Genomic DNA, 26,156 nt, shown 5'->3' with positions numbered 1-26,156 from the left:
TTTTCACCTCGCATGTACTCGGTTTCTCGAGTGTTGTCCTTCCTTCATACGGGTGTCGACCAGCGTTTGGCGCTTGCTATGGTCAAGGGTCAGGTGTCTGCGCTGGCCGTTCTTTTTCAACGTCCTGTGGCTTCTAACTTCTTAGTTGCCACTTTTGTTCAAGGAGTGCGGCATCTGGTCCCTCCTAGGAGGGAGCCTCTGCCTCCTTGGGACTTGAATCTCGTTCTATCTGTGTTACAACGTGCTCCTTTTGAACAGATCAGGGAGATCTCGTTGTCTATGTTGTCCAAAAAGGTCGCCTTTTTGGTAGCGATCACTTCGGCTCGCAGAGTGTCGGAGCTGGCGGCTTTGTCCTGCAAGTCTCCGTATCTGGTCATCCACTTGGATAAGGTGGTCTTGCGACCTAATCCTTCTTTTCTTCCGAAGCGAGTTTCGGAATTCCATCTCAATGAGGATATTGTCTTACCTTCGCTCTGCGCGAAGCCTAAACATCCCAAGGAGGTGAGGTTGCACTCTTTGGATGTTGTTCGAGCGATAAGGGTTTACCTTAAATCGACTGAGTCTTTTGGCAAGACGGATTCTTTGTTTGTCCTTCCGGAGGGTCCTCGGAAGGGTATGGCGGCGTCGGCTTCTACCATCGCCAAATGGATCAGACAGACCATTGAACAGGCATATGCTTTGCAGGGGAAAGTTCCTCCTGTGCCTGTGAAGGCGCACTCTACTAGATGTCTGAGTACGTCTTGGGCCTGTCGTCATGGGGCTTCTGTGGCCCAGGTGTGTAAGGCGGCGACCTGGTCGACCGTACACACTTTCACAAAATTCTACAGAGTAGATGTTCAGGCATCGGCAGATGCTTCCTTTGGCCGCAAGGTTCTTAGTGCGGCAGTTCCTTAGGGTCCTTTGTTTTGGACCCCTGGCTGTTTGGGATACGTTTTTATCCCTGGGTTATTTGTTTTTCCTGGGTTGTTGCTCCTGTTGAGCAAGTTTTTTTCATGTTGCCCAGCTGGTGTCCTTCCTTTGGTAAGGTTCCTTTCTTTGATGTGGAGACTGCGTTGCCTTACGGCGCGGCTGCGTTTCCCACCCCTCATGTTTGCACTGCTTTGGGACGTCCCCATTGTGACGAATATGAAGAGGCGGCGACTGTCGGAGGACGTAAGAGAAAACGGAATTTTTGTAAAATCTTACCTGTAAAATTCCTTTCTCTGAGTCCTCCGACAGTCGGCGCCCCCGCCCCTCTTTTGGGGTTTGGTTGTATACTCTACTGCTATTCCACTGAAACTGAGATATTGTTGCAGGAAGTAGGAGGGTATTGACTGAGGGGACCACCCCCTGTGGGTGGGATATGTTAAAAGCTTTAATGTTAACATATTCTGTTGCCTAGCTACTCCTTCGGAGCAAAGTCTAATACCCATTGTGACGAATATGAAGAGGCGGCGACTGTCGGAGGACTCAGAGAAAGGAATTTTACAGGTAAGATTTTACAAAAATTCCGTTTTTTTTTTTTACACAAAGTTGCCAACATCCAAGGAGCACCATCATGTGTCCTAGGGACATAAATCACACACATAAATTCCTGACAACCTATCACATTGTTGAAGGCCCCTAACACATAGGATAATACATACCAAAATACATTCTGCTGAACAAAGGATAAACAAAAGATTACCTGTGGTTTTAGAAGTGCAGTGGTCCAGGCAGCAGGCAGGAACGTAGACAGCGACAGTGAAAGGATTGTCCAGGCAGCAGGCAGGAATACTGTCCATAGTCAGTACAGGCAGAGATATTGTCAGCAGAGCCAAAGCATTGGTCCAGGTAGTAGGCAGGGATATGGTCAGCAGCAGAAAAAGGATTGTCCATGCAGCAGGCAGGAATACTGTCCATAATTAGTACAGGCAGCAGGCAGAGATATGGTCAGTACAGCCCAGGTATTGGTCCAGGCAACAGGCACATGTTCCATAAAAAGTCCTGGATCAGTGCAGACAGGGATATGATCAGCACAGCCAAAGTATTGGTCCAGGCAGCAGGCAGGACCATCAAGCTTAGGGCCTCGGTCGAGAAAGAATGGGGACAGGGGTAGAGGCTTCTCCCACCCAAATCTCTTTGAAACCTCCGGACTCCAGACCCTGTTCCGAGATTACAAACCTAGAGAAAACCAAAAACTGGTTTTCTCATATCAGAACACTATATTCTGAAGCCCCTCACAATAGTGAGACCCCTGTGTCATTTTGAATCCCACTACTACAGTAGCAGGGCGAAAGATCAGTCTAAGTGGCAGGCAGAAAACATGGTCCTAACAGGCCGAGGTCAGTACAGGTAAAAGGCAGAAATAGACGGTAGACTAAGGCATAATCGATAAACAGTCCAGGGTCAGTTCACGTGAAAGGCAGAAACATGGCAGATAAACAATGCAGGCAGAGGCATAGTCGATATACAGGCCAGGGTCGGTTCACATGGAAGGCAGTGATATGGTTGGTTGAGGCAGCAGGAAAATATTCAGCACAAAAATTAAAAAAGGGGAAATGGCAGTCTGATTGAAATATGGGCTAAAAGTTTAGGGCAGTGTGATAGATTTTGAAGCACTCATCCGTCAGGGTTAACAATTGATAGGCCTCTTCGTCAGTGAAAACCTTTTTGGACTTGGACATGGTGGCTGTATGAAAGGTGACAGGTACTCAGGTACTTTGCTGGGCAGGTGACAGGCACTCTGGTACTGATGAGCAGGTGGCAGGTACTCGGGTACTCCGATAGGCAGGTGACAGGTACTCGGGTACTATGATGGGCAGATGACAGGCAGGTGATAGGTACTCGGGTACTGATGATCAGGCGGCAAGTACTTCAGGCGGAAGGTACTCTGATGAGCAGGTGGAAGGTACTCGGGTACTCTGATGGGTAGATGACAGGTACTCAGGTACTCTGATGGGTAGGTGACAGGTACTGGGGTACGCTGATGGGCAGGTGACAGGTACTCAGATGGGCAGGTGACAGGTACTCTGGTGACAGGTCCTCTTTATTTGGTGGGGGCAATCAGACAATCAGGGCACAGTAATTTGCACAGTACTCTGTCTTAACTCACTTTTTCCAGATCTTCTCCTCGGTGTGTGAGGAGGAGAGCCTGGTAACAGTGAGTTACCACTGCTTTGTTGACATTTGTGACTGGCTGTGATTGGACATAGCTGTTCACGTGGTAAAAAGCCAATTTCATTGGCTCTTTACCTAGATCGGATGGGCTCTGTCCAAGGGACGAGCCTCGTCCCCGATCGCCGCGCTGCACGCCCCCAGGGCATTGCATAGAGAATGAGCGGCTCGTGCTGGAGCCGCTCATGTGATCGGCTGTCATTTACACAGCCAATCACGTGGTAAACAGCCAATTTTCATTGGCTGTTTACCTAGATCAGGGATGGGCTTAGTCCGAGGGATGAGCCTCATCCCTGATCGCCGGCGGGCGTCATATGACGGCCGCCCAGATCGACAAACACTTCCTGCTGCCGTCATTTTATTATGGCGCTGTATGAAAGTGGTTAAGATTTACCCTCCTTCATGACCAGGCCATTTTTTGTGATATGGGACTGCGTTACTTTAACTAACAATTGCACGGTCATGCGACACTGTGCCCAAATAAAATATATGTCCTTTTTCCCCACAAATAGAGCTTTCTTTTGGTGGTATTTGATTACCTCTGCGTGTTTTATTTTTTGTGCTGTAAACAAAAAAAGACCGTATCATTTTGAAAAAAAAAAATATTGTTTTTACTTTCTGCTATAAAACCTATCCAATAAAAACATTATAATATGGGATATTTTTTTCTTTTTTTCTTTTTTTTACTATTAATGGCGGCGATCAGCGACTTATAGAGCGACTGTGATATTGGGGGAACCTTCTGACACTAACCTGACGCTTTTGGACACTTTTTAACCACTTAAGCCCCAGAAGATTTTACCCCCTTCCTGACCAGGGGGTATTTTGCGATTCGGCACTGCGTGACTTTAACGGACAATTGCGCGGTCGTGCGATGCTGTACCTAAACGAATTTGACGTCCTTTTTTTCCCACAAACAGAGCTTTCTTTTGGTGGTATTTGATCACCTGTGCGATTTTTTGATCATGCGCTATAAACCAAAAAGTGCGTCCATTTTGCAAAAATAACAATATTTTTCACATTTTTTTATATGAAATTCCCCCCAAAAAAATGTAAAAATCAAAGTTTTTTAACATTTTCGGCCAATTTGTTCTATGCTACATATGTTTGGTAAAAAAAATCGCAAAAAGCGTATTTTGATTGGTTTGCGCAAAAGTTATCGCGTTTACTAACAAAGGGAAAGATTTTTGTAATTTTTGGTGTTTTTTTTTTTTAACGCGTAATGGCGGCGATCTGCGATTTTTTTTTTTTTTTTTTTTTTTTTTTTTTTGCGGGACTGCGACATTGCGGCAGACAGATCGGACCCTTGACTGACATTTTTTACACTTTTGGGGTTACCAGTGACATTACTGCAGTAATCAGTGCTATACATATGCACTGTTACTGTAAAAATGACACTGGCAGGGAAGGGGTTTACTGTATTGGAGAGGGAGGGGTTAAGTGTGTCCTAGGGGCATGTTTCTAACTGTGATGGGACATGGCTACTAGTGTAAAAACAGAGATCAACGGTCCTACATAGTAGAACCGTCTGATCTCCATTTTTACACAGGGGAGAATGACAGGCGGCTTGTTTACATTAGCCGCCTGCCTTTCTCCCTTCCCGGCGAACGATCGCCAGTGACCGGCGGACATCGGGTCCGCCGGTCACACGCACTGACTTCTTAGGGAACGAGCCGGGGCGGGCGTGCGCTCGCCCGCTATTGGCTCACAAGCCGGTGACAGGCTAGTGACGTACCGGTACGTCACTTTGCCTGGCCGGGGCTGACCGCCGCAGTATATGTACTTGCGGCGGTCGACAAGTGGTTAAGGACCAGTGACACTAATACAATCGACAGTGCTAAAAAATTTGCACTGCCACTGTTAGAGCTTCACGATTCTGGATAAAATGTGAATCACGATTTTTCTTGCCTAGAATAAAGATCATGATACATTACGTATACAAAAAAAAGTGGGCTAACTTTACTGTTTTTTTTTTTTTTTAATTTATTAAAGTGTATTTTATCCCAAAAAATTGTGTTTGAAAGACCTCTGTGCAAATACAGTGTGAGCAGCGGACATCTTCTTACACCAAGGTATTCAATTTCACACTTAATTTAGCAGGAAATTGACCTTGTATCCTGAAATATAGAAACACAGAAACATAGAATGTGTCGGCAGATAAGAACCATTTGGCCCATCTAGTCTGCCCAATATATCTGAATCCTATGAATAGTCCCTGGCCCTATCTTATATGAAGGATCGCCTTATGCCTATCCCATGCATGCTTAAACTCCTTCACTGTATTTGCAGCTACCACTTCTGCAGGAAGGTTATTCCATGCATCCACTACTCTCTCAGTAAAGTAATACTTCCTCATATTACTTTTAAACCTTTGCCCCTCTAGTTTAAAACTGTGTCCTCTTGTGGTAGTTTTTCTTCTTTTAAATATGCTCTCCTCCTTTACCGAGTTGATTCCCTTTATGTATTTAAAAATTTCTATCATATCCCCTCTGTCTCTTCTTTCTTCCAAGCTATACATGTTAAGGTCCTTTAACCTTTCCTGGTAAGTTTTTTCCTGCAATCCATGTACTAGTTTAGTAGCTCTTCTCTGAACTCTCTCTAGAGTATCTATATCCTTCTGGAGATATGGCCTCCAGTACTGCGCACAATACTCCAAGTGAGGTCTCACCAGTGTTCTGTACAGCGGCATAAGCACTTCTCTCTTTCTACTGCTTATACCTCTCCCTATACATCCAAGCATTCTGCTGGCATTTCGTGCTGCTCTATTACATTGTCCTCCCACCTTTAAGTCTTCTGAAATAATTACTCCTAAATCCCTTTTCTCAGATACTGAGGTCAGGACTGTGTCAAATATTCTATATTCTGCCCTTGGGTTTTTACGCCCCAGTATTACATTTTAATTTTTATAGTAGTATTATAGTAAATGCAGCGCAAGCCTGCAGGCAGAAGGTGGCGATGGCCATCTTGGTACACCCCGCACTGCTCAGCTCCAAACGAATTATATAGTGAAATATTTCACTTGGTCGCAATGAAATAGTCTATTTTACTATATAAGGTGAGGTAACTGCTAAAATAAGTGTGAAATTCAAGACTTGCTTGGGTGTAAGAAGATGTCTGCTGCCGCCTTGGTATTCTGTCCGATTAGGTAACCTATTGAAACACATAGCGGCCATGTTGGAACGCATAGCGCATGCGCAGTAAGCAATTTTGTTCACATTGTCACTTCCGTTGCATTTTCTGCTGGGTATCGGTATTCTGATAGAACACCAACTTTGCACAGTATGAACCGTGGAAACGCCGAATAAGGATTGTGAGGGGGGTTGAATCCAGATCGCAAATTTTTAACGATTAATTGTGCAGCTCTAGTCACATCAGGGATGATGAAAGGGCTAACTGTGTGCCTAGCCAGTGTTTAACTAAACTGCAGGAGGTGCATCGCACACTAGCACATTATGTAACACTTACAACACAAATTTAAAGCAGCGCTAGCCCTTAAATTGTATAAATAAATAAATAACACTAGGTAGCTCCTAGGTAAAAAATGTGACACTCTCAAGTAAAAAATGTGAATATTAAATTATGTTAAACAATTTTTAGAAACAACTATATATTAGATATTGTGAAAATGACAATATTTCAGTGCTAAAATACATATATGATTATAAAAAGCTGTGAAATCGTGCTAAAGTCCATAAAAAATATGAAATGATAACCCTTGGGTGATCAAAATAAGGTGCTCCGGTGCCAGTTATATAGTAAAGTGCTCCAAGGTGAAAAAGGTGCCCCTTTTGGTTCGCTACTCACCACAACGCCAATATTTAAGAGCCTCAACAGTATTGCAAATAAGCCTTGACACCAGGATAATCTCCTCTGTACGCCTTTCACTGTAAATATGGGTCCGCTTGCGCATCCACCATTGAAAGAAATAAAGGGCGTATATAGTGAAGTATGTACGTATGGGTTTATTTCTGTTTAGCAGCCAAATGCATACTTACAGCAAGGACAAGATAATTAGTTTTTTTCACATTATGTAACACTTACCTGCAAACGAAGCCCACGTCGTCCCCGCATTCATTTTCACCCGTCTTCCTTCCGGGTCTGTAGAATCCGGCTGTGCTACTGGCTGGAGCCAAATTATGTCACTCCCGTGCATATGTGCAGCATCCAACCTGTCACGGCACAGGGCTCTGAAGAAACGGCATGGGCGGCTGTTCCTTCAGAGCGAATGCACCAATGATGTCATTGGCTGCTTGCAATGTAAATATCTCCTAAAAGGTTCAACTTTAGGAGATATTTACAGTACCTATAGGTAAGCCTTATTATAAGCTTACCTATAGGTACAAACGCTAAAGGTAAGTTTATAACCACTTTAAAGGTATTACACCTGAAACCGAAAATGTAATTTATTGCAGCTTGCCAATCACAAGTTGTGATGGCCGCATCAGTTTTTGATTTTGTAGGCTTTTTTCCCCTCTGTTTTCACCTGATGATCTGGCCAGCAAAACACACATCTTATATTAGATTGCTTCCACTCTGGAGGGTGGAGCAACAGAGACACATTTTGGACAACAGCATTGTCAGTTTTGAGATAGAGTAGTGTTAGATGTACTAGCAGATTTAGATACGCAAATAAAAACTTTCCATAAAAGCTGACCATTATGTCAGTGGTAAATGGTTTGTCACAACCCTCTAACAGTTACTTCTTCAGGATAACTTGTTCTATTGAAAAACAGATGGCTAGATTACCAGGTTAAAAAAACAAAAACGCCTAAAAAAGAAAACTAATACAGCCATCACATCTAAGATTTGACAAGCTGCAATATAGTAAATGTTTGCTTTTGGCTTCAATACTACTTTAAGTGAACAAGCAACAAATAGAAGGTGATTGGTTGCCACACACTGCCGCTTTAGGTATTGGTCGGTTTGTCAGGTGGATGTGTGCTTTTTTGTTTTTTTGTTTTTTGCTTTAGGACGGTGAACTAACCATCTATAAATTTGAGTATTTGGAAGTGGAAGTGGTATCCTTTGCCTAATGCATTCTGGAGGTGGCCCTGTTTATGAATGACTAATATAAGAAAGTTTAAAGGTGTATACACTAAGTGAAGTATAGTACAGAAATCACAGTGCTGTATATGAAAGGAGAGTTTTCATTGATGTTTTCTTATGTTAGTAATTTTGCAATTGCTTTAGGTCTGCATGTGGGATGATTCTTGGACTGTGCAGTAGGAAGTATGATTTCTGTCTGCATCGATGTAGTTGTGTTTTTTACAGCATTTTATCAGAAGTATTAAATTAATTGAATGTGTTTTTTTCTCTTTAGATATTACCCATATAGAAACAGGGTCAACTGCAAAGTAAAAATATTTCTTTAGTTTGTGAGTCAGGAATGATTCATTCCTATCCCTAGTCATTTACTGCTATCAGTGACCCTAGTGAGGAGGTCTCCCCCTACTCAGGTCCTGCTCTAAAACCACGGTGTCATTGTGGTCACCCAATAGTTTCTGCACAGGAATACATAAAGAAAACACTCCAGCAAGAGTAACTACTGGATAATTTAGTCCACAACCAAGCTCTAGGTGTCATACCAGGACTGGAAGTGGGGAGATCTTCCTCTCGCAGTCATGGATAGTAATACAGAGCAGACAAGGGATTAGGATCATGCTTCTTTCTGCCAAAAATGTAAAAATTCTTAGTAGGTTTGGCCAGAGCCACATAATTTACAAATTCAAAAAGTGAAGCTTATATATTTTATATAGATGCGTTACACCTAATGTGATATATTTCAAGCAATTCTTTCTTTTAATTTGGATGATTATGGCTTACAGCTAGTGACACCTCAAAATTCAGTATCTCAAAAAATTTAGAATATTACATGAGACCAATAAAAAAAAAAAAGAGCTTTAAATTCCGAAATGTTGGCTTAGTGAAAAGTATGTCCATGTACAGTATAGTATGCACTCAATACTTGGTTGGGGTTCCTTTTGCATGAAATATTGCATCAGTGTGGCGTGGCATGGAGGTGATCAGCCTGTGGCACTGCTGAGTTGTTATGGAAGCCCAGGTTGCTTTGATAGCGGCCTTCAGCTCGCCTGCATTGTTGGATTTGGTGTTGACCTGCTTCAAGCGGGTTTTAAATTCCCATAGACATGCACAGGATTACAAAAGTCCTCTGATGCAAACAAAAGGCGTTGACACTGATTTTTACACTAGGAAATAGTGCCTCCTTATTTTTTCAGAGTCCTGTTGTAAATTATAAGTCATGTTAATCGCACTATTGGCTGCACAAAAGTAGTGAGCCAAGTCAGTATGGTATGTGGTTCACACCGCAGTTTTCATCTCTTTGTCACTCTCTAGGAGACTTCCTAAGGTTATCAGTACATGAGCCAGAGTGGATGTGGGGGGATGCATAATATGTAAACGAAGATTATCAATACCATCAGCCCAATAAGGCCCTTTTCAAACTTGTGCAACTTGTCCTGCGAATCGGGACTGCAAAAGTCACATGACAAGTCGTACCCCATGATTTCCAATGAGTACCATTCATATCTGTGTGATTTCAAGTTGCTGTGACTTCAAAATAGTCCCTGCACTACTTTGGTCCGACTTTGATGCGACTTGAGGTCCATAGACCTCAAGATTACACAGGCAAGCTGCGTCAAAGTCATGTCGCAAAGTTGCATGACTTTCAAGTCGTACAAGAGTGAAAGGGGCCTAATATAGATTTGATATATTTTTCCATTTTAGTTTATATTGGGCATACATTGAAAATATCCTATATATGTTTTGATAGAAAAATAAACATCAATGGTAACAAAGCACTTAAAGCGGAGGGCCATCCGTTTTTGTGTTTATTAAAAGTCAGCGGCTACAAAAAGTGTAGCTACTGACTTTGAATAAACACACTCACCTGTCCCACAGTCTAGCGATGCGGCCGGCGGGAGCCTCGGTTCTCTCCCTCTTCTCCCAGCGGCACTACTACAGTGGGTACCTGGCTGTGACAGCCTGTGGCTTCACAGCCGGGTGTGCACTGCGCATGCTCTAGTTGCGCTGCGCATCCTGAATGGCCGGGAAATCTTCTGGGACCTCTGACATGTCCCAGAAGATTGCAGGGAGGGAGGGGGAGAGGAGAACTTCCACTCGAGCCGCCTATTCAGCCCAAGTGGAACTGGGAGCGGGTGCCTGTCAAAGCTAGGTACCTGCTCCCCCCCCCCCCCCCCAAAAAAAAAAATGACATGCCAAATATGGCATGTCAGGGGGGTAAGAGGCCTTAAAGTGGAAGTTCCACTTTTGAGTGGAACTCTGCTTTAGGAGTTCCTAGTGACATGAAAAAACACTAAATACACACCCTCACATTCTTTATTGTAACATTCGTAAATACAACAGTAATTATACAGAAATGGTGTTTTCTACTGGAGCAGTCTCATGATCTGGATTGTGACTGCAACCTGGATCGATTATGTAATGTGAGCACACAATGGAGGTTTGCAGGATGTGGCTTCTGGTCATGAGATGTGTACTGTTGCTGAACATACTGTAGATGTTTAACTGTATTAAGAAGTATGCATAATTCATGAGCTGTTCACTCCATCAACTTATTATTACATCCAAAAGTTAGGAATATTTTCTCTCTGAGCTTTACAAGAGGAGTAGCTATAGCTCCGCACAGTGCAGTGTACAGTAATACCTTGGTTTGCGAGTAACATGGTATATGAGCGTTTTGCAAGAGGAGCAACATTTTTTTAAAAAAAATTGTAACTTAATATGCGAGCGTGGATTTGCAAGACGAGCAGTAGAAGCATCACAGTTTTAATGTAAAAAAAAAAAAAGTGGAATTACACTCACAATGTATATTCCGCGTTAAGGAGTCTGGTGCTCAGCCATGTAAAGCCGCTGGTTTATACAGTAAAGCTGCTGCTGTATACATTACTGTATGTGGGCAGAGGTCCAGGGGCGCTGGTGGCTACCAGCGCTTCCTTGAGAACTCAGAGACACTCCCAGCTGGGTGGGGCGGGCGTAACGCTCGTTCGGAGCACCCAGAAGTGTCAACACTTCCTGAGTGTCTCCGAGTTCTCCAGGAAGCGCTGGGAGCCACCAGCACCCCCAGACCTCTGGCCACATACAGTAATGTATACACCAGCAGCTTTACTGTATACACCAATGGCTTTACTGTATACTCAGCGGCTTTACTGTATATTCAGCGGCTTTGCTGTATACTCAGCGGCTTTACTGTATACACCAATGGCTTTAGTGTATACTCAGCGGCTTTACTGTATACACCTGCGGCTTTACATGGATGAGCACCAGACCCCCATAACATGGGATATAATTTTGAATATTTTGAGTGTAGTTCCACTTTTTTTAACATTAAAACTGTGATCCTTCTACTGCTCATATTGCCCCCGGACCTCTGGTCATGTACTGTATACACCATATACTTTATACTGTACTGGATTTTGTATTGCCATAATCATTTTTATATGAATAAATGGTTGTGGAATGAACCATCTGAGTTTCCATTATTTCTTATGGGGAAATTTGCTTTGATTTAGTAGTGCTTTGGATTACAAGCATGTTTCTGGACCACATTATGCTCGCAATCCAAGGTATTACTGTATTTTGTTAACTGTTGTGGTCTGACAAATGTAAATAAATTAGTTATGTTGGTGCTAACCCTATTGCTAGGTGATTCATTGTAAAGCCAGCCATAGATGGAGCGATTTTTCTTTCCTGCAAGAAAATCGCTCAATTCCCCCATCAAAACTGACTATGTTGATGGGGGAATTGAGCTATTGTGTTTTTCCATATGTTGGGAAGGGGGAGCCTTCCCCGCTTGGAGAACTCATTTATTGCTGCTACCGACTATATTAACCGCTAGCAATAATTACATGTAAAATCCAACAGGTTGGTTAGTACCCAAGTTGAATGATCAATTAACTATGGTACAACCAGCCTGTAGGATTTTACATGCGATTATTGCTAGTGGTTATTCATTCAGTGTTGGTCATTCAGCCTGCCCATACATGGTTCGAGCCTCGGCCCTGCTGAACTGGCTGAGATTCAAAATGTCTATGGCTAGCTTAAAAGTTGTGTTCTCCTACAGTTGTACTGCACACCCAATTACTCCAGTCAGTCATAAACCTCAGGCAATGGGAAATAAACAGGCAAGATATGCTGAATTAATGTGTTCACACCAGATGTGATGGGACTGCGTTGGGGGACTGTTCCAGCGCAGTCCCACCGCATGGATAAGGCAAAATGCTTTGTCTTCTGCGTGCCTGGTTCACACCACTGTGCTGCGGTGGTGTGGGGGCACAGTGCACTGTAAAAAAGTGTGATTCGCCATGCTCAGTGCTTCATCATTATGCTTAGCTCAGACGGATTACACTGCACACCAGCAACTGGTGTAAACCAACTCTTAGAGATGCTCTATTGTATCTAGCACACATCTCTTAGGCTTGCCCACAGTTCTTGCAGGGTGAGGTTGTAAATAGTCATAAGAGTCAACAGGCTTTGGGATTGTGGCGATGGTATCAGGTTGACATCAGTTTTAGAATATTCTGAGATCATTTAGAATTCATTGACTGATGAATTTGCCCTGCAGTTGACCTCCTTTTGACCTGCATTTGAACTGCTTCAAGCGGGCTTTGCATTCCCAAAGACTTTGTATGGTAGTGTAAAACACATTAGAAGCAAGCAAAATCAAGACCAGCCCTGAGAAAATAAGAATTTTCATCAGCACACCTTGGTATAGAGTAAGCCCCCGTTCACACTAAGGCGACCTGTGAGGCGACCTGGTCGCCTCACAGGTCGCCGCAGGTCGCCTCCCATAGGGAAGCTGCGGACCCGTTCTAATAGGAGCGACACAAGTCGCTCCGACTTAGAAAAAGGGTCCGGAGCTTCTTTGAGGCGACCAGGAGGCGACCGCCATAGACTTCAATGTTATGAAGTCCGTGGCGGCCGCTCCGAGGTTGTGGCGCGCTGCTCGCACCGCGATCTCGGAGGTCGCCCCGGGAAGTGAACGGGCGCTAAGTCTTGCCCTTCGTGACCTCTTTGCCTTGAGAAAGTGATCCTGCATGGTCCTGAAACATTGGCTTGTGATGCCTGTTGCTTTTTTTTAATAAAGGACTGGGCTACCACTATACCAAGGTGTGCTGGTGAATAGTTTTATTTCCTTATGCTTTCATTTAGACTTTAGACTCTCGACACCTCACAATTACACTTTTATTTTAATTTTCAATTTAGTACAGACGGTTAGACAAACGCTTCCTTTATAAATGGGAAGTAAACAGGGTTACACATCCTACAAAAGATAACATATTATTGAACTATTGCCCTTTTCACCTACACACATTAACAGGCACTAGAAATGTTATATAAAGAAGTTTATGAATTGCAGTGTGATGTGGCAGAGGATATGAAAATGAGTCACTGTGCAATGGCAATGACTGTACAATTATCATGGGAAGGATATTTGTTCTCCAAGTTTAGTATTTTACATTTCTGTATAAGACGATACATTAGCATAATGACTGCTAGATGCCCCCTCATTCACCTTTCTTTTTTATTCTCTGTTGAAGGTTTATGCATGGGGCTATAACGGAAATGGACAGCTGGGGTTGGGAAGCAGTGGCAACCAGCCAACACCGTGCAGAATAGCAGCTCTTCAAGGTATTCGTGTGGAACAGGTGCGTTTGGTTTAATGATTTCCTGTAATATAAATATAAGGCTGTAATGTATGACAGTCTGGTTCTGGAAAAAAAAAAATCTTATCTGGAAATGGAGAAATGAGAATTTTCCTGCCTCTGTGATATAAGCCAGGCTGGCACTTATCGTCTACATAGAAATGTGTAATAGATCTAAAAAGTGAACCATTATCTTTTAGTATTTTTAGATATAATTGTGCAAGCAATCTGTCCACAGAGTCAATCAACTGTAAGATTAAGTGCTTCAAAAACTTCAAAAAAGTTTTCTATGTTTTGATATATTTTCTCCTGTTTGGTAAAGTTTTATGAGCAGTGCTGGTGTCTTAAGCGGACCATAAACTCAAAGACTTAATTTGTTCAACACAGCAGGCTGAACAACAGAAATCACTTGATTTCCCCCATCCATACTAAACTGCATGGATGGATGATATTCCCACTACCAACTATTGTATCTAAGAACAGCCACTGGTGTCTGCAGCTGATTGGCTGAAGTCACTGTTTAGCCAACTTTTTTCCACTCAGCTCCTATTCAGCTCCTTTGAAATAGCAATTTGCCAAGCTGAGAAGTGTTGACAGGGCCATCCTAAGCTTGAATTTCAGCCTATTCATAGGAATCAGACAATTATCAAGCCGTGTATGGCTAGGTATGCACTCTCACTGGATACAGAAGAGCATCCAGCTCCTATGTTGTTGGCAGTGGTCCACCGTTAGTTTGGCCTACAATCCCTGTAAGAAATAAACTGACTGCCTGCATGCGTATAAAACAAATAGACTCAGTACACTCTTTGGGCTCATATACAACTGCATTAGCAATTCTCAGTTGCATCTACTGCCACTTGCTCTTCAAAGGGCTTTAACAGGCAGTGAGGAGGTGTTATGCTTCCTCCTTTTTGCCTTTTTTTTACCCCTAAAAGAACACACCACTGTGCCACAACTGCATATGTAATGAAAAAATATATCTGCAACTAAAAATGCAGCTCAACCACTTGTTTTTACCGCCCACCAACTGCAAATGTAGACTAGGCCTTTCAGAATTGTCATTAAGCATGCACTTGGCTGGAATCAGAACCACCTAACATGCTCAGTTTAAACACCTCCCTGAACAAAGTTATACTTTTCTTTCCTCCCAATGCAAACTTACTAGACTGACTGACAGCAATGCACTTTTCACATGGCTCCGATTTTATCTTATAGGTTGTTCTTAGAGAGTCTGCTGTAGGCTATGTTCACGTTGCTGTGATCAGATTGTTATCTGACTTTAAGATGCAATGTTTTTATATTCTTTGGGACCAGAATCCTGCTGAAATCGCACCAAAGTAGCACAGGGCCTTTTTCTAAAATCACACTGTGCTGCACTGCATCCAGAAGGGACATTCATGTGCAGGTGCAAGAATAACGGATTTTACAAAATGTTTCTATGTCCGCAAATCATCCTATTTTTTTGCGGATGATTTACGGACATAATGTAAGTCAATGGCATTGCTGATGTCAGCGGAATACCATCCGCTGACATCCGATTTTCTTCCTTTCAGTTCTGTTCCATTTTTTGGAACGGAAACAGAACCCTATTTTTCCTCCGTTCAAAAAACGGAAAGGAAGCAAAATCGGATGTCAGCGGTGTCATCCGCTGACATCCGCAATGCCCATAGACTTACATTATGTCCGTATATCATCCGCAAACGGATGGGATGATATGCGGACATACGGAGCAGATGACTCAAGTGTCATCCGCTCCGTGAAAAAAAAAAAAAAAGGACCGGAGCGGATCGCAATGCGGTCCGCTCCGTGTGAAAGAGCCCTTACTGACAGTTGGCAACCCTGCTGACAAGTGATAGACTCTAGAATTTTAGTTTAAAAAATAAATGCATAACACAGACATTTAGCCCTGGAAATATCCTATTATTATTATCATTATTATAATGCCAGACCAATTTCAGATAACCAAACTCTCCTAGCAGTGTCCAATAGTTTCACCGTTCTAGATGAGTGTATATATTGTACAGAAAGGTCTCTGTCCTGACCCTAAGGCTGGCCATACATGTTCAATTTTCTTGTACAATTTTCTGATAGATTTACCACAAACCACATAATATGAGGTCAAAGCTAAACAACACTTTCACTTGTATCCAATTAGGCAGGCCTTTGTACTACATAGTTTGAAGGTAATTTTCAAGAAAATTGTATAATGTATGGCCAGCCAGTACATACCAGTACAGGCAGTCCTGGGTTACAAACGAGATTGGTTCTGTAGGTTTGTTCTTAAGTTGTATTTGTATGTAAGTCGGAACAGGTACATTTTTTAAGTGTAGCTCCAGCCAAAAAATAAATTTTTAAGTTTTTTGGATAGCATAGGGAAGGGTTAACACCCCTGTAACATTTGTTTTGCTGTCTGTACCCCTGTTCAGAAGATTTCCCCTCACTTTCTGTACCTGTGACAATTAGATTTTGAAAATTTCGGGTTGTTGTAGAAACAAGGGTTGGTGATAAAGCTCCAGTGGAGACCCTTTTTCCCATGATAATTCTTGCAGGAGTGAATTTCTCTTGCTAGAGATAGATTTCCTCTCACTTCCTCTTGTCTCCCTCCATTTGTAAGTCAGATGTTTGTAACCCGGGGACCGCCTGTACATATCCTATATCACCACAATTCAATTACCACAAAGGCAAATCAATATGGTAAATTGTATATGAACCCCCCCAAAAAAATGTAATTTATATGCCATCTTATTAGTCCTTAAACTGCCCTTAAAGCGGAGTTCCACCCAAAAGTGGAACTTCCGCTTTAGGTAGTCCTAACCCCCTGACATGCCACATTTGGCATGTCATTTTTTTGGGGGGGGGGGGGGAGCGGTTACCTAGTTTTCACAGGTACCCGCTCCCACTTCCACTCGGAGCGCCGCGGCGCCCTGAGCGGAAGTTCTCCTCTCCCCCTCCCTCCCTGCAATCTTCTGGGACCTCTGACATGTCCCAGAAGATTGCAGGCCAATCAAGACGCGCAGCGCAACTCGCGCATGCGCAGTGCGTACCCGGCTGTGAAGCCGCAAGCTGTCACAGCCGGGTGCCCACATCAGTGATGCCGGCACCGCCGAAACCAGAGGGAGAGGATCAAGGCTTCGGGCGGCCCATTGCTGGACCGTGGGACAGATGAGTGTGTGTTTATTAAGTCAGCAGCTACACTTTTTGTAGCTGCTGACTTTTAATAAACACAGAAAAGGCTGGAACTCCGCTTTAATAGGCTCCAATTTTAAAACATTGAATTGTGAGTGGCCATGTTGGTATCCAGCTCAACAAAGGTCTGTTTCAAAATCAAGAGTCAGATGAATGAGGAAAATCTAACGCCCAGTACAAACTATAAGAAAATCAGACAAACAATCGTCCGGTTTTCCTTGATGTTTCGCAGCAGGTCGAAACCAAGGATTGTACTAATTGTATGAAAATTCTCGAACAGAGGCTTTTTTTTGTTTGTTTCTGATCATGTGCAGTCTTTTGTATCCGATTTTTCTCATATGAAAACAGTACACCATGAAGGAAAATCATTCGTTCTGTTCACTTATGAGAAACATTTTGGAGTTTGTCCCTTCGGAAAATTTAGTTTGGAAAGTCTGAATGAGATGTGGAAAGTTGTGTACACACTATATGAAAATCGAATGATCGTGCCTCATATGGAATTGTTCTTCTGGTGTTCTTAGTGTTTACCCCACCTAAGTGTGTATTGCTAGCCTTAGTTGCGGAGGATGCACTATTATATATATATTTTTTTTTTTCACTTGGTAAAAGCTTTTGTAACACACTTCCTGTTGAAGGGTGATGGCGTTTACTCCCATTACTGTATCTATGGAAAAGTAGCATTGTCACCCTCAGACAGGACCGGGGAGAGGATATATAGTCTTCAGAATAGCTGGGAATAATGTAACTTATAACCATCCACACAGGCAGAGAGCACAGGAAGTTATCAGCTGACAGAATCAACTATTTTTATTTTTTTTTTATTTTGCCCTTATTTAACCAAATTTGTTTATGTATTAGACACATTCATTGGTACTCTTTAAATGTCTGTCTGCTTGGGTCGATTATTATATTTGAGGACAAGCTTTCCTTGGTCTGTGTGGTCCCTTTTTCTTGTATATAGACTACTATATATTCATAAAAATGTATCTAACTGCACCAGTATGTCCTGTCATTCTTCAGTTTCTGTTCCATAAAAACAAAAATGCTGTGAGACTTTTGGAGGGTTGCACAAAAATAAAGTGCCAAAATAGCAAAGATATATAAAAAAACGCTTTTACAACTTTTCACTTACCATATAGACCATTAAAAAACATGCATTGGAAAATATAAAAAAAATGTACCAATATGCAATATAGTGCATTTAAGTTGGCATCCTAACACAAAATTGTATGACATAAATCCAATCGTAGTACAACCCCTCTCAATGCATTTCGTAAGGAGAAGGGGTAGGTTTTAAGCTACATGAAACACCCCTTTAGGGCTACCCATGTCGCCCTTTCCCAGTGAGAGATGACTCTAATTATATCTTTGATGTACCAAGAGGAAAAACTTTTTGCTCCCTGGTGGATGAGGACTTCATTGTCTCCCAACCCCCCCCCCCCCTCCCCCCATGGTCTCTCTGTAGTTTTTTTTTTTTTTTTAACAAATGTTTATTTTATTGTTAAACAGGGAAAAAACAAACAGCAAGCAAAACCATAGTACAATATGCAGAAGAACAGAAAAAGGTGGGAGGGGGGAAGGGATGGTCGTAGGGTAGGACAGTAAAAACCACAATCCTATATGGATGAATCTGTAACAAGTGTTCCCTACACCAATCAAAAAGGTTGAAGGAGAGAAGGATCCGGGGGAAAGGAAGGGAAGGGATGGTCCTGAACCTGATACTACCGTAGACTCAGAGAACGTCCGAATAGGTAAAGGTATCATGAAATGTGTCCGTGTTGTCATCCTTGGGTAAGGACATGAGGAAGTCCTGCCATTTAGTGAAAAACCGTGAAGCAGACGTCCTGTGGGTGAAGTCAGTATTAAGCTGATCACAACGGAGGGTGCGAACAAGGTCCCGTTTGATTTGAGAGATAGATGGACATGCCTGTGAAATCCAGTCCGCAAAGATAGCTCTTCTAGCTACCAGAAGGCATGTCAGTATCCAATGACGGGAGACTGGGGAGGAACGTCCCGACCATACTTGCAGTTGTTTGTCCCAGTAACCGAATATTAAAAGAAGAGGGTCTTTGGGGAGATGAAGTAGCGTAATCCCACTGATGTACGAGATGACTTGGTCCCAGTAGACGGAGATAGAAGGGCAATCCCACAGTCTGTGTTTTAAAGACGGTCTGGGTGAGGAACAAAGAGGGCACATGTTGGAGTGGGGGTTGTCATGTGCATGGCCGAAAGGTATGTAGGCCCGATGGAAAAGTTTCAGCTGAGTTTCCCTCCAGGTTTCATTAGGCGTCAAGCGTAGAGTAGCTTTATATCCCTGGTGAATTTTATCCACCACATTATCGTCTCTCTGTAGTTGTCAGTTATTGGCTTAAAAACCTATTCGTTTTCCTGAAATAATGAACTATGTTTCACAAAGCATGTCAAGAGGGTTGTACTAGTATTGGATTTATATAAAAAATACAAAGAATCCGCGCTTAGGATAAAAGTTAAAATTCAAGCTTGGCTGCAGCCCACTTCAAAAATACAGCCTAAGAAGGTTGTATCAGGTAAATGTATAAAAAGGGGAAGTGATTGGCGCTGCCAAAAATGGGATATCTATAAAAAGTAGGTTTCCTAATGGTGGTTATTAATATCTAATAAAATGTATATAATAACCACCATTAGGAAACCTACTTTTCATAGATATCCCATTTTTGGCAGCGCCAATCACTTCCCCTTTTTATACAGTATTGGATTTATGTCATACTATTTTGTGTTAGGATGTTAACTTAAATGCACTATATTGCATATTGGGATATATTTAATGCCATCTAGAGAGATACTATGTCATCAGAACAATTAATAAATATATGTTTAAAAAAAAAAAGGGGGGGGGGCGATGAATTCTCAGTAAAAAAGTAAAAATAAAGGTTTTTCTACTTGGTACATCAAATATATATTTAGAGTAGTCTCTCATTGGGAAAAGGGTCCAAAGGGGTGTTTCAAGTAGCTTAAAACCTGCCCAGAGTTTGTGAAACTTTGTTTCACAAAACGCATTGAGAGGGGTTGTATTAGAAATGGATATATGTCATAGCATTTTGTGCTAGGATGTCAACTTAAATGCACTACATTTTTTAAATGTTATTTGAAACCATAATGTTGTAAAGGTGTTTTTTATATATTTTTGCTATTATGGTACTTTATTTTGGTGCAACCCTCCAAAAGTCCCAAGGGCATTTGTTTTTTTATGTAGAAATCGATGTGATTAGGGACAGGGTTTCGCCTTTATCTGCGCATCTCAGCCTAATTTTGACTAGTTTCTGTTGCACCATGGATTTATGATCTCTATTAGCCTGTGCATATTACTGGACTCCAGCACACAGTGTACGCTTGTTTAAATTATTGATCACTACATTTTCTGAATTTATTGTTTACCATGATCAAACATTTTCTGACATCTGTTGAATTATTGTGCTTTCTGTTCTTGTAAATGCTTACTGTCTTAAATGTCACCCCCTTTCCTGCTGACATTTTATTCCTCATACAAAGGAGTGTTGGAGAGCGTTAGTGCAGGATTTCCTGCCGTCTAAAATGAAAAAAGGCTCCAGCGTGTTTGGCGGATGATAAAAAGGCCGCCATAGCAGGGAATGTTGTTTTTTTAATCATGTAGCCTTTACACAAAATTGTGTTTTTCTTTGTGTTTATTTTTATCTTGATGTGTTTAGAACTCTGCAGGTGATGATGTTGTATTTTTCAGATTGTGTGTGGCTATGCTCATACCCTAGCACTAACAGATGAAGGAGGAATGTATGCTTGGGGGGCCAACTCCTATGGTCAGTTGGGTACAGGAAATAAGAGTAATCAGTCCTACCCTGTTCAAGTGTGTGTGGAAAAAGAAAGGTAATTTTTTATTTAATATCGTTCTAACATTGAAGGAAAGTGTAATGAGCCCAACCATTTTTGGGTTACTTTAAACACATCAAGGCCTGCCATACACTATACTTTCTGATCGATCTTCTTGTATGGAGACAATCTAACAATTTATTAAATGAATAGCAAATCAGGCAAGCCTTTGCACAGCATGGTTAATTGAAGGTCTAAAGGAAGGTCTAATTTGTATAGTGCATGGTCAGCCATAGTGTTTTAAGAGGATAAACTAATCAATAACAGATATTTGTTTATCTATAAATTTTCCAATGTCATGATTTTCAACACTGAAAATATTTCAAGATTTATTTTATAACCGATTGAATGGAATTATGTCCCACAAAGAAGTATGAGGGAAATGCATTGGCCCTGTGATAACAAAATAATCACAACACAAGGAGCATCCAATCTCTAGATCAATAATAATATATGTCAGAGCTTTAAATACACACAGAATGACTATGAAGGATGATATGGTCATAGTAGAATAAAAATTGTCTGAAGAATAGCGATAAATGTCCATTAATCCTAGTGGATTAAACTTTTCATACAAACAGTTGCATAGTTACATAGTTAGTCATGTTGAAAAAAGACACAAGTCTATCTGGTTCAACCAAGAAAAAAAACAAACAGTATTGAAAACCCAACCATACAATCCCTTATACACAATCCTATACCCGCAGTTGATCCAGAGGAAGGCGAAAAAAACCAGCAAAGGATGATCCAATTTGCTACAGCAGCGAAAAAAAATCCTTCCTGATACCCTGAGAGGCAATCAGATATTCCTTGGATCAACTTTACCTAAAAAAATATGTTAGTACCCACTTACTGTATATTAAGGACACCCAGGAAAGAATCCGGACCTTTTTTAAAGCAATCTAGTGAGCTAGCCAGAACCACCTCTGGAGGGAGTCTAGTCTACATTTTCACAGCTCTTACGGTGAAGAAACCTTTCCATATTTGGAGATGAAATATGTTTTCCTCTAGACATAAAGAGTGCCCCCTTGTCTTCTGTGTTGACCTTAAAGTGAACAACTCAACACCTAGTTCACTATATGGACCCCTTATGTATTTATACATGTATATATTGCAGGGCTCAAAATTTCAAGTCATGAGCTACTAGCAAGGCCTTAAGAGTTACTCGCTACTTGTTGCCCCACCCAAACCCTACCCTGCTCCGGCCCTAAACACGCCCTCGTAAAATATCTCATAAAATTACACTGTTAAACGTTTTATTCAGAATTAAGTTACAAAAATAAATATTAACAACAACGACAGAGAGAGAGGGGGTTTGACAGAGAGAGACAGGGGGGGGGGGTTGACAGAGAGAGGGGGCTGACACAGAGAGAGGCAAAGGGGTGACAGGGAGAGAGAGGGGGCTGACACGGAGAGAGGCAAAGGGGGTGACAGGGAGAGAGAGAGGGCTGACATGGAGAGAGGCCAAGGGGGCTGACATGGAGAGAGAGGGTGACACGGAGGGAGAGGGGGGGTGACACGGAGGGAGAGAGGGGGGGTGACAGGGGGAGAGGTGGGATGACAGGGAGAGAGAGGGGGTGAAACGGAGAGAGAGAGAGAGAGGAGGAAGGGGTGACACAGAGAGCAAGAGGGGGGATGACGGACAGAGGGGGGATGACGGACAGAGGGGGGGTGACAGGGACAGACGGGGGAAGATGACAGGGACAGACGGGGGAAGATGACAGGGCCAGTGAGAGGGGGTGACAGCGAGAGTGGGGGGGGACAGGGACAGGGGGGGTAACAGGGACAGAGAGGGTAAAAGAGAGAGACCAGAGGTGACAGGGACAGGGGGGGTGAGAGGGGTTGACAGGGAGAGTGAGAGGGGGTGACAGGGAGAGTGAGAGGGGGTGACAGCGAGTGTGGGGGGGACAGGGACAGGGGGGTAAAAGGGAGAGACAGGAGGTGACAGGGGGTGACAGGGACAGAAGGGGGTTGACAGGGACAAAGGGGGGGGGGGTGACAGGGACAGAGGGGGGTGACAGGGAGAGACGGGGGGTGACAGGGATAGAGGGGGGAAGATGACAGGGACAGGGGGGTGACAGCAACAGAGTGGGATGACAGGGACAAGGGGAGGATGACAGGGACAGAGGGGGATGACAGGGACAGAGGGGGGGAGATGACAGGGACAGAGGGGGGGGGGAGACGACAGGGACAGAGGGGGGGAGACGACGGACAGAGGGGGGGGTGATAACAGGGATAGAGGGGGGGGGGTGACAGGGTAGGGAGTCCGGTCACAGTGCTCATCTTACTGACTCAGTTCACCTTGTAGCTGCTGGCTGCTTAAATGAAACTTTCCTGCTCACACATCTCCTTCACATACAGCAGGCACGGGCTATACTGAGTGTGCGGGCGGGCAGAGGGAGAGAGGGGGGCGGGAGAAGGCAGAGCAGATGCAGCCTCTCCCATTCCTGGAGGGGGGGCTGGGAGCTGCTAACTGGGCTGTGTAAGAATGAAATACACACACAGCCTTGTGACAGGGGCAGGCTGAACAGAGGAGCTACACATTCCCCATACAGCACAGGCCTGTTCTTACTCGCCCTCCTCATCATTCCACTCTCAAAATGCGAGCAGGCAAGTGGAAATTTTGAGGGCTGATATATAGTACTATATATATAGTTCTATTACGTTTGTGCCTTGCATGTTGTTCATGCCACTACTTTAGCATGCAGATATCAGTACTGTTGAGGTGTTAAAAGCTGAGCTTCAGCTTTCTCTAATCTTACTGCACGCTGTGAACTTCCAACAGTGTTCATTAGAAACAAATTAGATAAAGCCTTCCTCATTTCCTGACTGGTCAATGTCCAGCATCATGTAGCCCTTTCCTCCCCAGCTGAACTGTTACTGACATCACTGGGACTGACCCATGGAAGTTAAAAAATTGCCTGATAATCACAAACCAGGACTGCGTGAGCTGATTAGAGTTCTGTTGTGTAAATACAGAGCACACAATGCTGGATAACATGGGCACGTTTTTGCATAAAGTTTCAAAATTATAATCTCTAATTTTAGAAAATATTTTCTTAAAAATGTCTTCTATTTTATTGGTATAAGGTTTTTTTTTTTAACTTTTTTTTTAGAAAAAGGTATGGAAATCATGTGCCTATGTTTATACATAGGAGCATAATTATAAAACTGTGAATGTTACATTACTTAACATTTATTGCATGGGTTTTAAATAGCAGGGAATGATTTATCTGCTGTACATGTCACGTAACTGAGTGGTCCTCAACTCCGGTCCTCAGGGCCCACTAACAGGCCAGATTTTAAGTATTACCTTGGGAAGATACAGACTAGAGTACTGCAATCACTGAGCAGCAAATTATATCACCTGGGATGAATTTCAGTTATCTTGCAAACCTGGCCTGTTGGTGGGCCCTGAGAACCAGGGTTGAGGACCACTGACGTAACTGATTTATAAATATGCTCTTTAGGCTTGTTGCATAGTTGTAACTTATATTACAATATTATCAACATTCATTAAATATAATATATGTACACCAGCTAAGTACAGAAAGGAGCGCAAGATATGTGCGGAATGTTGCAGGAGGACATTTTCTGATAAATTTCAACTGCCATCTTACTGCATTGTTTTTAAATTGCAGTGTTTCCACAATTTCTAGTACATTACATCGCATTAGTCCTCATGGAAGCTTTCAGTGGTATTATTTTTGACTCATTAGTTGAGTAAAATAAATGTACCTAAGTGAACCTGTTCGTGCATGCAGTCAATTTGGTGTTCACACGGTTCATGGTGAGTTCTTGGTAAAGACAAATAAGCACAAGGCAAACATTATTATAGTATTAAATCAGCATTTTTGTAAGTTTAACACATTAAGGTGTACGTTTAATAAACGCTGTTAAGCAGGTGTTAAGTTGTGTTAAGCCTTATCACAGAGAATCAGGGTGGTCATTGCCTAAGAGGTGTTTAATAAAGGTAATAAGGTAGGAACCAAATATCTCCTCTCTTCACTTTAGGCTCCATGTATACAGAACGTTAGAAAAAACGTGCTGCAAAGCAAGTTCTGACGTCGGGAAAAAGCAGCTGTTAAACGTGCTTTCAGTAGCTTTTTCCATTGGCGTTATTGCACGTTTGGCCACGTTGCTTTTAGCAGCGTTTTTTCTGCCTCCATTCAAAATCAATGGTTCCCTATGGGAGCCTATTGATTTGAATGGAAGTCGCACCACAAGTCGGATCAGGATGATCCGACTTGCGGCGCGACTTGCGCTGTGAGAATCTTAAGGGGGAACTCCACGCCATGGCATAATCACCGGAGACATCGTCGGAGGAGGACCGGAGGAAGAAGAAGAAGACCAGAGGAGGCAAAAGAGCAGAAGATTGGACAGCAGAAGAGTGGACAGCAGAAGACCGGAGAGGTAGAAGACCGGAGAGGGAGAAGACCAGAGCAGGAGAAGACCGGATGAAGATTTTTAATAAACTTCCCAAAACGTCTCCTGTCGTTGTTTACATACACTGTCTTTTATGGGGTGAATGGGTAGGGGTACAGTGTACCCCCATACCTATTCACATAGGGAGGGGGTCCGGGATCTGGGGGGCCCCCTTGTTAAAGGGGGTTTCCAGATTCCGATGAGCCCCCTGCCAGCAGACCCCCACAACCACCGGCCAGGATTGTGGGGATGAGGCCCTTGTCCTCATCAAAATGGGGGCAAGGTGCTTTGAGGTGGGGGGTGCAGAGTTCCCCTGCCCCAAAGCACCAACACCCCCCCAATTAAGGGGCATGTGGCCTGGTATGGTCCAGGGGGGGGTGGGGCCGCTCGCTCGTCCCCTCCCCCTTCCTGCCCTACCGGGCTGCATGCTCGGATAAGGGTCTGGTATGGATTTTGGGGGGGACCCCACGCCATTTTTTCGGCGTGGGGCTACCCTCAAATTCCATACCGGACCGGAAGGGCCTGGTTTGGAACCTGGGGAGGACCCCCACGCCGTTTTTTTTCCCATTTTTGGCGTGGAGTTCCCCCTTAAGATTCTCACAGCACAAGTCGCGCCACAAGTCGGATCATCCTGATCCGACTTGCGGTGTGACTTCCATTCAAATCAATAGGCTCCCATAGGGAACCATTGATTTTGAATGGAAGAAAAAAAACGTGTAACGTGGCTGAACGTATGTTCATCACGTTCGGTCACGTTTGGTTATGTTCGGCCGCGTTTCTGCGTTTCAAACGCCAGGAACCACACGTTCGAACGCAAATAATTGCGTTCCAAAAAACGTCCCTGAA

The 26,156-nt window shown here is 43.1% G+C and overlaps 1 protein-coding gene across 2 annotated transcripts in view; it reads left to right on the top strand.

The window, feature by feature from the left end:
* The window catches only part of RCBTB2 (RCC1 and BTB domain containing protein 2), an 89,583-nt gene that overhangs the window by 23,745 nt on the left and 39,682 nt on the right, over window positions 1-26,156 (top strand). For both annotated transcript variants that reach the window (XM_082245494.1, XM_082245493.1), the window contains exons 6-7: window positions 13,713-13,820; window positions 20,740-20,882. In XM_082245494.1, the coding sequence (XP_082101620.1) occupies window positions 13,713-13,820; window positions 20,740-20,882 (251 nt within the window). The remainder of the gene's footprint in view (window positions 1-13,712; window positions 13,821-20,739; window positions 20,883-26,156) is intronic.

This window comes from Pelophylax lessonae, assembly GCF_965119305.1.
Source record: "Pelophylax lessonae genome assembly, chromosome: 2".
Taxonomy (NCBI): domain Eukaryota; kingdom Metazoa; phylum Chordata; class Amphibia; order Anura; family Ranidae; genus Pelophylax; species Pelophylax lessonae.
The sequence above is the reverse complement of the archived record's forward strand: the minus strand, read 5'-3'. Positions and strand labels throughout refer to the sequence as shown.